Raw genomic sequence first — 12,191 nt, 5'->3', positions numbered from 1 at the left:
TCCGGTTGAAACGTCAAAGAGAGAATTAGCATGGAGAAATTAGGATGAAAATACCAAAACCTGGGGTTGACCTCTTCTTACTTTTTTTTTGATCGTCTCGGCTTCGGTTTTCGGTGTTTAGGGGAGAGAGTTGCTATTCGGGTCCAGTTCCATATACTGGACTTTTCTCTCTTTCTCTCTTCCTACCGGGCTTCAAAATGTCACATACCAAACAACCCTTTTTTCAATATCACCCTTCCCCTGCCGAACCACATGGACGGACATTTTCCTTTAACTGTTTTTTCGACTGGTGTTGGGTTTGTGAGGGGTGCGATTTGCAGATGTGATATGGTTCTTTTTCCATACTATATCAAGTATGCTGAATCCCCTCTTGAAGAAGACAAATTTGAATGTGGCCTTTTGGGACCCATTTCTCATCCTATTTCCACCATTGCCTGTTCTTTCTTTTGCATTTCACGGTGATGATTAATATCTCAGCGTTGAATTCTTGTTTTCCTTTTGCGCGTGATGACAGATAGAAGATGGAATGCCCCGACCCTGTCAACGACCCCCCAAAAAGCATTCGAAAAAAAAAAGCAACTAGCATTCTGCTAAGGGAGTTCCGGATATCTGGCACAAAAAAGGCACCTTGCTAGACTTTGTGCTCTGTTTTATGTTCTGATTTTCTGCTTTCTTGTGTTTAATGTATTAAATGTATCTGCGACTACTGTATATTGGGTTCTAGACTCTATATCATGGGTTGTACCTTAGACGGCTGCCAACTGTAGATGTATAGCCGTAGCTCTATAGGAAGTATCACAACCAAGACTGTTGAAGATCAACAACATCACCAGAATTCCCTAACAACTTAGTGTTGGCGAACCACGGTTACTTCAACAAGATACATTATATATCAGCTAGCTCGGTATATCTGCCAACTCAATCCTTTGATGGCTGTGCAAGTGAAGGCTGTGTACTCTGTAAGTGACCATGCCAAGAGGTGACAGGTCTTAGGTGGATCAAAGGGGCCCAATGAGGCCTATACATACCTGAATTAGTGTGGGGGCTTACGGAGGATGAGAGTAGGCTTCTCACATCTATATCGCTCTTACCATCCGACAACTAGCGAAGAATGGGTGGGTATATAATAGATAGGGGTGACAAGTCCATTCACTGTGCCTTGCGGTATATCACGATTGCAAATCAAAGTCTTGCTATCGTACTAGTCAGCCTTAGCCTGGGGTAGATGGAGCAGTGAAACCAAACCACATTAATGCAAGAACACGTACGACACCAGATAATCATATCAGGCTAGATCAGGGACTCTCAACCTCAAGTAACTTATGCTCTTGAACCTTTTCATTGTATTATTATTATTCCCATGTCAGCCTGCAGATCCTATAGTTCAACATCGATTACTCCGGGGACACTGTTGTTCTTCGATTCGTTGTCTCGTATCTCTTGAGGCACTATTGATATCCTGTGAATACCAGAAGTCATTTAAGATTGTATGTATATATGGGTATGTCATGATAAGTGTTTGTTTGTGTACATGAGGTCATTGGGGAAAAAAAAGATGCCAGTAACTCAGAGAAAGACGGAAACCAAAGACCAAGCAGAGCAATGCCCAGCCAATCTCGCTGATCCTCCCATCCCATTGAACGAATATTTATAGATGAATAAGAAAACCAAGCATTGAACCCCTTACTGGGTCAAGATGAGGGCCTTGTTCTTGATCTCCGGGCCGAAATCAGCAGGGTTGGACGGGTCACCGCCGGTCATCATAGACAGCTTGCCAGACTTGTCATTGATGAGCATATTGGCAAACGCATTGCGGCCTTCAATCTCGTTGACGGCGGCCTTGGCAGCGTTGTCACCAGCAGCGTACTTTTCGGCGTCGACAGCCTTCAGCTGGTTGTGGCTGTTGCGGACGAAGTCGTACAGGAAAAAGATAGTTGGGTGGGTGCTAGGGGGCTGGCACTGGGGGTGGGCTTGAAAGGCACTATCCAGACATGTAAGCGACATACCGTATGTTTCTGCGAGGTGAATCGTCGAGGGTTCAGAAAGATGGTGCGTGGTGGGGTTGCGAGGTGGGGGAGACATGCTCGATGAGCGCCTGCATCTTGGCATTGAGATCTTGGAGGTTGGTGTTTGACATGATGGCAGGTTATATGTGGTAATGTCAAGAATGGAAAGAATTGAGACTCAAATTAGATGTTTGTTGATGTGATGAAGCCGTTTGTGGTCAGAATTTCCCAAATGGGACTCCGCACTCCGCCCTCTTATCTCTTATCGGGCTACATCGGAGAGGGGAGAAAAAGAGTCACTTTCTTCCAGTCTCTCCTCTTCTCCTCCAATGTATAAGAGTAGTCTCTCTTTCCACTCCTTAAAATCATTTTTACTTCCCAGAGTCACCTGCACCCGGCCTCTCACAACAATGGCTCCCAACCCGTCAGCCTCGACGCGGCAACCGCTCAAACTACTCATGCTCCATGGCTACACACAGTCCGGCAGCCTGTTCCACGCCAAAAGTCGCGCCCTGACAAAAAGCATCCAAAAGGCCTTCCCCCTGCATGAAGTCTCCGCCATCTACCCAACAGCCCCTATCCGCCTCCTGCCCTCCGACATCCCAGGCTACGAGCCCTCCGCGGAAAGCAGTCCAGACAACGAAATCGAAGCCTACGGCTGGTGGCGGCGCTCAAACACCGCAAATCCGCCGCTGTACACCGGTCTCGAAGAAGGGTTTGCAGCTGTAGGGCGTACACTGAAAGAAGAGGGCCCCTTCGATGGCGTGATCGGGTTCTCGCAGGGCGCCGCACTAGCCGCCATGGTTGCAGCGCTGCTGGAGCCCGGCCGGAAGGCGTCATTCAAGCACTTTTCTCAAATAAGCACTGATGGCGCCGCGGGGATTTCTATTCCGGCACCATTCGGCGAGGAAGATTTCCAGCATCCGCAGCTTAAGTTTGCGATTTGTTACTCTGGATTCAGGTCGCCTGGGGCCCGGTACAGGGCTTTCTATGAGGAGCCTGCTATTCAGACACCTGTGTTGCATGTGCTTGGGTCTTTGGATGCTCTTGTTGATGAGTCGAGGAGTCGGGCTTTGATTGAGGCTTGTGCTGGTGATCCTGAGAAGGAGGGGTTGGTTGTTTGGCATCCTGGTGGTCACTTCTTGCCGAGTCAGCGCCCGTATCTTGATGCTGCTGTGCGGTTTATTCGAGAGCAGTTGGAGAGTAGTGATGGATTGAATGCTAACGGGAAGGAGGTGGAAGAGGATGTGAATGATATGGATTTGCCGTTTTGAGGATGAGGACCTTGTATATAGACAGAGCTGGGTCTTTACTGGATTAGATTAGATTAGATTTTCTAGACCATGACTACTTGTAGCACATATACTCTCTTGAGAATAATGACTTGACGACTGCTACTGTTATGAGACTGAGATTGTGTTGTGTATGTGTCATATAAAGGTCAATGCTGTGACTTCACTACTCATGGGTCTACCGGCGAATTATTTTACACGCGGTGGCAGTAATCCCCGCGCCCAAGTCCCATACACGCTTTCATCTCAAACCAACTCAATGCGCCTTGCCCATGTCGCTGCGAGTGGGCTGGATACGGGCCATCATCTCCTCCTTGGTGATCAGATGGTCGATCCGCTCGAGCAGACCCAGCAGATTCTTCATATCGCTGCTCCACTCGTTCAGGACATCATCGGCATCCCGGGGTTTGGCAAAGTTGACCAACCGTGCGGGTCGGTCAATCTTAGCGTAGATGGTCTTCGACGTGACCAGATCACTAATGTACTTCTCCGTCTCTTCCTCAGTCAGATCCAAAAGCTGGGTCAGACGGCCCATCTGAATGCGAGTGTAGTACTTGGCCACTACACGGACATTGTGCTCAATGACTCGCTTCCGCAGGTCTTTCCACCTCTGGTTTGCTTGGTTCTCAGTAGACTGCTTCGCCTCGGCGTCGAACACGTCTGTGCTGCACAGGTGGGGGCCGAACTGCTCGGCAACCATAGGCCAGCGCATCAGCTCGGGGATGGTGAACAGCTTCAGCAAGCGGGATTCCTCGGGAACTTGTGACAGCCGCGAGTCTTGTTTGATGCGGTGCAAGAGGTCGGATTGTTCATTATCGTAGGGAGACAGGACAACGTAGTACACAATACGGGCAAGTGACTATATGCGAGTTAGTGATGACGCACATTTTAAGATGGGAAATGGTTGCTTACGGCACGCAGATGCTCCGGGTTGTTCTCAACTGCTTCCGTGTCCAGGACTTCCCGGTAGTTCTTGCAAACCTCGAGATATTTGTTATCGTGGTTGGCCAAGGTAATCTGCTGTTCGAAGTAACGAAGCTTGAGATCTGTGACGTCGTCATCCACCTCCATAGGTGGCTCATCAGGCCCACGGGTCTTCTCTCGCTCCTCTGCCTCCTTCTTGAGCGTCTCGATCTGCTCAGCTGACTTCTTCGGCTTGCGGTTGAAGTACCGCTTGTTGATCTTGCGGCTGAGAATCTGAGCTTGGGTCCAGTCTCCGCGCTCAATACACAAAGAGACCTGCTCCAGGATGAATTCTGTCTTTTCCCGTCTCGTCATTGACCCAAATGTCTCCACCTGCAACTCACACAAGATGTCTGCTGCCGAAGTGAGATCACCTTGGGTCTTCTTGATATTTGAAAGGATGCGGGTAACGCGGGCGCGCTCTACTTCAACGAAGATCTTTGCGACAATTAGCACCACTCCGGTCAAGATCAAATGATTCTCGGCGTACCTTTCCCTCAGTCACTGTGCGCAGAGTTTCGATAACAGACATCTTGACCTCCAGGCTAGGTGTCTCATCCAGGAATTTCATCACCGTCTGCACCATCTTCGTTGTGGCCTGCTTGAGTTGGGCATGTTTCTTTGATAGGAGCAGCACTTGGTCGTTCAGAAGGTTCCAGTCGCCGGAGTTCTTGCTAATGGTGACAATGGCAATCAGGAGTCGCGATGTAGTGGCAAGATCGGATGCCTGAACAAGAGAATCTTGATTAGTTTGGGTGGATCGGTAATGGGGATGGCACTCGGCGTCATACCTGTCTGGATTGCTTCTCCAGACCCAACAGCTTATCGATTGCTCCCTGGACATCGGTCTAAAACCACATATGTTAGCATCGGCTTTGACATGGAAAAAGAGTCTGGATGCACCTTTGCGAGATCTTCCGCCTCCGGGATAAGCTTGTCAGCATCCTTGGTGAAGTCCTTCTCGGGCTTCAGCAGGCCGCCGGACATGATGACGAATGAGGCTGGGGGCCGGTGTGTCAATTTAAAAGATTAATGGGTTGGGTTGGTAGGAAATGTCTTTAAACACGTTTGTTGTGCTTGACAACGTGAGATTCGTGGAATGGAAGAGGGTGATGGAGATGATGCTTGTAGCTCCGGTGTTGCGCGCCCTTACGAGCTGGAAGCTCCGTCCCACGTGACCGAAACATCACTTTGTCTTCCTAGACATTCTACTCTGTACTTCTAGTTATTTTGGAACATTTCCAAAAATTATATTCAATATCTTCTTGGTAATGAATATTTGAACCAGAGCAACAACAATATATATATTGTCTGGTCCATGCTTTCTATTCACAGACTTAAAGATGCCTGGAGACCAATGTAAGAGGCTTTAAGTCAGATTTCAACACCATCTGACCAACTGTCAGAAGGCTGCAGGCCCGCAAATAATAATCCGAACACTATAAATCGTGTGAATCTACATTGTAAGCCTGGGTGCAGTGGGACATGATTGTGCGTGGCCTTTGGATCACCAGATTGTGGTGTTTCCAGAGGACAGGCGTTTCTATGCTTTCCATCCAGGCTATACTATACCTAGTTGGTACTAGTGTCAACTCGAGCAGATCCCGAACTATAGCAAGACAAGTACACGCTTAAAATCAGTTACGCCTAGATAAATTAAAAGTATGAGCAACGGAAGAGCGATTGGATTAAAAAGTAAATGCAACAACAGTAAATGCGATATAGCTGTTTCCACGAAACAAGAGTTCACACATATCATCATCAAGGGCTTTTGATTCGTTACATCTGGCTTGAGGCGAAAAGTAGCGAGACCAAACCGGTAGTGGTCCCGGAAGACTAGGGAGTCCGGTCTCCAGAGGCACAACGCCAGTGTGATCATTGTCCCAGTGGAAGGCTACCACCAATACCTTGTCATTAAATCGAAAAGTTCAAGAGCCAATGTAGGCTGATCAGAGATGATATTGGATGGAACTGTAAAATGTAAAATTTCCAGCTGGAGTCTGCCATTGAAATTGATGTTCACTTCACTACATGTGAATATGGCTCCATCAAGCCCCTACCATTCATCTTGTCTCTTGTAGGCACACGATAGCAAAATTCCCATAAAGAGAGTCGAACAAATTTCGGGCTGCTGGTGATTTGTTCCTGATGCTCTTAGAGTCGGGAAAACACCTGTCTTCTGACTGGGCATCCAGGGTAGCTCCCACTAATTGCCCAACCGGCTGTTCGTGGCGGCCCTGAATACTGTGTTCGCCTCCGCATACACTTGGATTGGTTGGTTGAAAGTTTCCCACGACATGGCGGAGGGCCTCTGGGTTCCACTGTTCGATTTTGAATGTGTCGTACACCATTGAAAAGCCAGGCTAGGGATCAAGTGATCTAGATGAGTTGAGACAAGGAAGGTTGATTGAAGTGGTGGTGAATGGTCCTTTCGGCAACAGTGGGAGAGCTCGTTTCGGGGCTTGTTTATTAAAGTCTCCGCGATAGTTCAATAACGACTTGTGGGTTCAAGTCGGCAATGGTGAGGAGACCAGGATGATTGAGAGGGCCAAGTTTTGTAGGGCTTTGGATGGTAGAATTGACGCGCATAGCCAGCTGAAATGTTTGCTGTGGGGATTTAGATGGGAGCGTCCATGGGTATGTTTGCTCATTTCCTCATTCATTCCATCGCGGAACTACGGTGACAGGAGCCGCGCGAAGCAGGCCGGGTGCGATGAAAAAAGTGGAATTACAGAGCACGAAGTGGTGACTGATAATAGGAGGCCTGGAGTGGAAACGGAAAGTGAAGTCTCGTGGTTGCATGTCGCTTAGTCGTAGTTTGGGAAGGAACGTGGACGAGTCGCAGAAGGGGCGTTGGCAGGGAATGGAAAGAATATTCAAGGTGATTACATATATATACATACATACACGGAAATTTTACTTGATTACTTTCCATGTTTTAAACTATCATGCTGTATGTATATAGGAAAGTTGTTCTTAGGATGTCACTATCTTCTACATTTTATGACTAACCATTTCATCATTCCGACTATAATACTGCGAAGGAAAAGTATTCAAAAAGAGATCGTTTTTTTATCTTTGGATTTAATGTCCCCAATGATATTTAAGCCAAATGGACCAATTTCCAAGACGTCAAAGATGGAACTATATTTTTGTTAGGTATAGTTAAAAGACGACGCGTCTCTTTTTATTTACACGGCCCACTAAACTACTTTGGGTATCTCTATGGTCCCCGGCATTTGTAGTCACGTGATAATAAGCACGCAATTGCCTTTAACCGTTTTAGGCGATAAAGATGTATAGAAAATTTTGGAAATAGTTGTGTGTCTGCGAGATTTGCTATATATGAGTCAATGGTATAAGATCGAACCTCAAGGACCTTCGTCTGACCCTTGATCATACTCAAATCAAATTTTAGGGCTTCCTGTCAATTGTTCCAGGATCATCCCCCACTTTGATATCCTTATCGCTCGTTATCACCAATCGTGACAGGCCTTTTACTCAGACTTGATATTCGCCGCTTTCTCCGCGGAAGTCTAGAAAGTCACTTCATTGGGTGCTCTGTTTGTTAAATACGGGCTTTGATTCTCTTGAATCCTCAGAACCCCAGGGCCTTCCGCAATTTGGTCTCTTTTACCCTTCTGAAACCGGCATATATCTCTTACTGATAGAGTCATTGGCGGGGCTTGATATTTCGCTCTACTATACTTCACCATGAAGGACGCCTCATGCGATCCCAGTTCACCCGCGCCATTGATGGCTGCGTGGAATACCGAATCACAAGTCCACTTGATTGTCGGTTCAAATCCGCTTGCCGCCGCTCGATGTGCGAGGAGCCTCGAGGTCGGCGCAAAGCCGATTATCATTGCACCGGAGACCGATGACATGCATTTTACTCTATCTGAACACATCTCCAATGGCTCTGCTCAATGGATTCGTCGTGAGTTTCAAGATAAGGACTTGACAACCCTGGGCAGAGAAGAAGTTGATCACATTGTGGACTTGGTCTTTGTCACTTTGGGTGGCAACAACTCACTAAGTAAGACCTGCTTGCACGTTTCCCAACCCATTGTTACTCACATTTCCTCCTAGGTCCACACATATCGAAGCTCTGCCGGCGCCTCAGAATCCCAGTGAACGTATCAGATGCCCCCGAACTATGCTCCTTCACCCTACTTTCTACCTACTCAGACGGCCCCCTTCACATTGGAATCACCACTTCCGGCCGGGGGTGCAAGATTGCATCCCGGCTGCGGAGGGAGATTGCTGCTTTCCTACCCCAAAACCTTGGAGCGGCCATCGATAGACTTGGTGCCGTGCGGAGGCGGCTTTGGGAAGAGGACAATGCTGCCGGGCTAGTAGAAGGCATATTTGACAGAGAGGACGATGATAGTACAGGCCAAAAACACACCTTCAACAACTTGGTCACGGAAGGCGATGCTGCCGCGGCGAAAACAAGAAGGGTGCGTTGGCTGTCCCAGATCTGTGAATACTGGCCTCTCCGAAAGCTCGTGTCTATCACCGATAGCGATATAGATACCATCCTGCAGGCCTATACATCTGGCAATGCCACCACTGATGGGACAAATGGTCTTGATACGCCCTCAAAGAATGGGAAAATCGTCCTCGCGGGCTCTGGCCCCGGTCACCCAGACCTACTCACCCGCGCCACCTACAACGCAATCCACAACGCCGACATCATCCTCGCAGACAAACTCGTCCCTGCTCCAGTCCTCGACCTGATCCCTCGTCGAACAGAAGTTCACATCGCACGCAAGTTCCCTGGCAACGCAGACCAAGCGCAGGAAGAATTCCTCGTGATGGGTCTAGCAGCTTTGAAGCAAGGACGACAAGTCCTTCGCTTGAAACAGGGAGACCCATATCTGTATGGACGTGGAGCGGAAGAGTTCGAGTTTTTCAGAAAGGAGGGTTATTCCCCGGTCGTGTTGCCGGGTATCACTAGCGCTATGAGCGCGGCCCTCTTCGCCGATATCCCAGCAACCCACCGCGGTGTCTCCGATCAGGTCCTCGTGTGCACAGGAACTGGAAGAAAGGGAGCTGCTCCCAACCCTCCTACCTACGTACCTACCCAGACCGTGGTCTTCCTCATGGCTCTTCACCGGATTTCTGCTCTTGTAGAGTCCCTCACTACCTTCCCCGCCGAAGAGACCGGTTCACAATCACGCACACTCTGGCCTAAGGAAACACCATGTGCGATTGTTGAACGTGCATCGTGCCCAGATCAGCGTGTCATTCGCTCGACATTAGAACACGTCTGTTTGGCGTTTGAAGAGGCAGGGTCGCGACCACCAGGATTGCTGGTGGTTGGTGCTAGTTGCCACGTGCTGCACAATCCCCAAGGCCAGCGATGGGTGATTGAAGAAGGCTTCCATGGACTGGATGAAATCCGGAGCGAAGTGGAGGCGATCGCTGTGTCAGTGGACGAGAAGCAGTGATTTAACATTTTTTTATATATTTCCGAGTGATGATTGCAAATTGTGGAGCGCAGTGTATATAGACAGCATTCAGATACCCCTAGAAATGAGATATGCATGATCATTGAAGATGCCATCATTTGAAAGTAAAATTAGTATTTTGAAACATATGTAGACCTTTGGTATGTTGTATGTATACGATGTACGGAGAAAAAGAAAAGGGTGCGGCTATAAATTAGTGGACCCCGGCCCGGCCATGTTGATCACTCCACCTCATTCACATCTTCAATTCTGACAACCATCCTCCTCTCCCACAACCATGTCTGCCAGGCCCCAAAAGCCAGTCTATTTCTCCAACGGGGAGGCTCTCCAGAGGTGATTTTCTCCTTTTCTGCAACAACCAGAGACCCCAACCACTGACCAGCGCGTCCGCAGCCCCCCGCTCAACGTGCGTCTCACCCGTTTTATCGAGAGCGTTTACTTCTTCCTCGGCCTGTACTTCACTACCCTCTTATCGGTAAGTATATCTCGCAAACGTTATTACCTGCGACACGTTATTTTCTTTTTGTTTCTCATTTCCGATTGTCGCTCTTTCATGCTCCGCAAGTGGACCAATCTGACCTATTTCAGCTCGACTCATACGCCGCCGCTGAGAACTCTTCTTTCAACATCAAGAACCAGGGCAATAAATATACTACTCGCTCTCGCTGGGGAGGCAGCACAACCCCATACGGCGGAGGAGGAGGTGGTGGTGGTGGAGGTGGCGGCGGTGGTCCGGGATTCGGTCCGCGGCGCGTGGGACGTGTGGATGATGTTCGTGGGCCGGAGTGTAAGAGCTGTCAATAAGCGAACTGCCAAAGCGATTAAATCGCTGCTCAAATGTAGGCGCAAGGGAGAAAATACGTTAATGGACCAAGATATCGGGGGTTTGACATATACAACATACAACCCTTGCTGGAACATGTGTGATGGGGACGTATACGGCCTCCAGGAAACTCCATAAAGTCCTGGGAATTATGCTCTTAGGCCTTGCCTTGTCGTGTGGTTATCATTCCATTGTTGGGAAGTACCAAAATGAATAAAAAAATAAAAAAGTCACCGCCCGAAGGCGATCCGGCAACTTGAGATCAAACGGCACTCAAGCTGAAGATGGACGGGCATCCAAAGTAGCGGCGCCAAATGGTCGCCAACGACAACCGCTAGACCAAATGCCCGCCCATCCATTCACACTAATATGCGGGTTCTATTTGTGATACGAAGTCAAGTACGTAGAAAAGGCCCTTGGGTTTGTTGTCCTCTTGGACAGGAAGCTTGTTATATGTGATGCATCCTGCAATGCACTCTTGATATTCAACGGAACGATGTACTTTGCTACAACAACCCTCGAGATATACATATACTACAAGTTGATACTCATCCATTAAACTTCGTATATCGCTAGTACTTACCGAAAGTGCAAGCCCCAAACACACACACTAGTCCATTAGCGCCACAACACCGCCTCTCCAAGGTCACATCGTGTCAATATGAATCACGGGTCGTCATGATGATCCCAGAAGCGCCACGTGACATCCCCTCTTCCCCTCTATGCCAAGTGTAGTAGGCGAACCTGAACACATTTCCAGAAGTAATCCCTAACTACTCCGGCGGCGTGCTCTCCAGCCGAAGACACACCACACGAACCGCCCAGCATGAGTGAAATCCCATCAACAGATGCCGAATGGGCGGAGAAGATAGCCAGCATGAAGAAGCAGCTACCTAAACGCTCACTTTCCCAGCCGCCAATTCCAACACAAATCAACCGCACGATAGATCACACCCTCCTAGCGACCCCAATCGACCCCACACAGATCGACACTCTGTGCAAAGAAGCCCTTGAATACGACCTCGCCACCGTATGCGTGCGACTCGAGCATGTTGCCCGCGCAGCAAGCCACGTCAAAGGCACCAACACAGGGCTTGCATGTGTGGTGGGCTTCCCGGAGGGCACGCACCCAACAGCCGAGAAAGTACGCGAGGCTAAAGAAGCCGTGGCGCAGGGCGCCACCGAGCTCGACATGGTCATCCGGTACAATCTGCTGAAAGAAGGCCGGTACACGGAGGTGTATGAGGACGTTCGTGCGGTGCGCAACGCCGCGCCGCAGCCAATTGTCCTGAAGGCTATCTTAGAAGCCTCTGTGCTTGATAAGGATCAGCTTATCGATGCGACGATTGTGTCGTGCATGGCCGGTGCGGACTATGTCAAGACAAGTACCGGCTGGAATGGCGGTGCGAGTGTTGAGCAAGTTACGCAGATGGGCCTTGCGGCGAGGATGTGTGGGTGCACGTGCTTGATCAAGGCTAGTGGTGGTATACGGAGTGCTGTGGAGTTATTGCGTATGCTTAAAGCCGGAGCGCAGCGTATTGGGACTAGTGCTGGGGTTAAGATTATGAAGGAGATTGATGAGGGGGAGGCTCTTGAACAGGGTTGTAGTCATGCCGTAGCTTGAGCTTTT

The 12,191-nt window shown here is 49.0% G+C and overlaps 6 protein-coding genes across 6 annotated transcripts; 4 read left to right on the top strand and 2 right to left on the bottom strand.

The window, feature by feature from the left end:
* Positions 1 to 1,683: 1,683 nt before the first annotated feature.
* On the bottom strand, positions 1,684 to 2,137 carry N7487_010231 (uncharacterized protein; the record flags this gene model as incomplete). The annotated part of the gene is made up of 2 exons (XM_056877961.1): positions 1,684 to 1,959; positions 2,081 to 2,137. The coding sequence occupies 2 exons, from the start codon at positions 2,135 to 2,137 to the stop codon at positions 1,684 to 1,686; spliced, it is 333 nt and encodes a 110-aa protein (XP_056726541.1).
* A 279-nt stretch (positions 2,138 to 2,416) lies between these two features.
* On the top strand, positions 2,417 to 3,280 carry N7487_010230 (alpha/beta hydrolase; the record flags this gene model as incomplete). The annotated part of the gene is made up of 1 exon (XM_056877960.1): positions 2,417 to 3,280. The coding sequence occupies one exon, from the start codon at positions 2,417 to 2,419 to the stop codon at positions 3,278 to 3,280; it is 864 nt and encodes a 287-aa protein (XP_056726540.1).
* Positions 3,281 to 3,554: 274 nt separating this feature from the next.
* On the bottom strand, positions 3,555 to 5,248 carry N7487_010229 (proteasome regulatory particle lid subunit RPN5; the record flags this gene model as incomplete). Its single annotated transcript, XM_056877959.1, has 5 exons — positions 3,555 to 4,157; positions 4,211 to 4,699; positions 4,752 to 4,988; positions 5,053 to 5,109; positions 5,165 to 5,248. 5 exons carry the CDS (start codon positions 5,246 to 5,248, stop codon positions 3,555 to 3,557), a joined length of 1,470 nt encoding a protein of 489 aa, XP_056726539.1.
* A 2,727-nt stretch (positions 5,249 to 7,975) lies between these two features.
* N7487_010228 (putative siroheme synthase) lies at positions 7,976 to 9,717 on the top strand (the record flags this gene model as incomplete). The annotated part of the gene is made up of 2 exons (XM_056877958.1): positions 7,976 to 8,300; positions 8,354 to 9,717. The coding sequence occupies 2 exons, from the start codon at positions 7,976 to 7,978 to the stop codon at positions 9,715 to 9,717; spliced, it is 1,689 nt and encodes a 562-aa protein (XP_056726538.1).
* A 298-nt stretch (positions 9,718 to 10,015) lies between these two features.
* Positions 10,016 to 10,542, top strand: N7487_010227 (uncharacterized protein; the record flags this gene model as incomplete). The annotated part of the gene is made up of 3 exons (XM_056877957.1): positions 10,016 to 10,071; positions 10,132 to 10,213; positions 10,327 to 10,542. 3 exons carry the CDS (start codon positions 10,016 to 10,018, stop codon positions 10,540 to 10,542), a joined length of 354 nt encoding a protein of 117 aa, XP_056726537.1.
* Positions 10,543 to 11,387: 845 nt separating this feature from the next.
* Positions 11,388 to 12,185, top strand: N7487_010226 (2-deoxyribose-5-phosphate aldolase; the record flags this gene model as incomplete). Its single annotated transcript, XM_056877956.1, has 1 exon — positions 11,388 to 12,185. The coding sequence occupies one exon, from the start codon at positions 11,388 to 11,390 to the stop codon at positions 12,183 to 12,185; it is 798 nt and encodes a 265-aa protein (XP_056726536.1).
* Positions 12,186 to 12,191: the final 6 nt, after the last annotated feature.

The sequence above is a fragment of the Penicillium crustosum genome (assembly GCF_028827405.1).
Source record: "Penicillium crustosum strain IBT 35664 chromosome Unknown utg000004l_segment0_segment0, whole genome shotgun sequence".
NCBI classification, from domain to species: domain Eukaryota; kingdom Fungi; phylum Ascomycota; class Eurotiomycetes; order Eurotiales; family Aspergillaceae; genus Penicillium; species Penicillium crustosum.
Note: the sequence above shows the minus strand (reverse complement) of the source record. Positions and strands in the feature narration are given on the sequence as shown.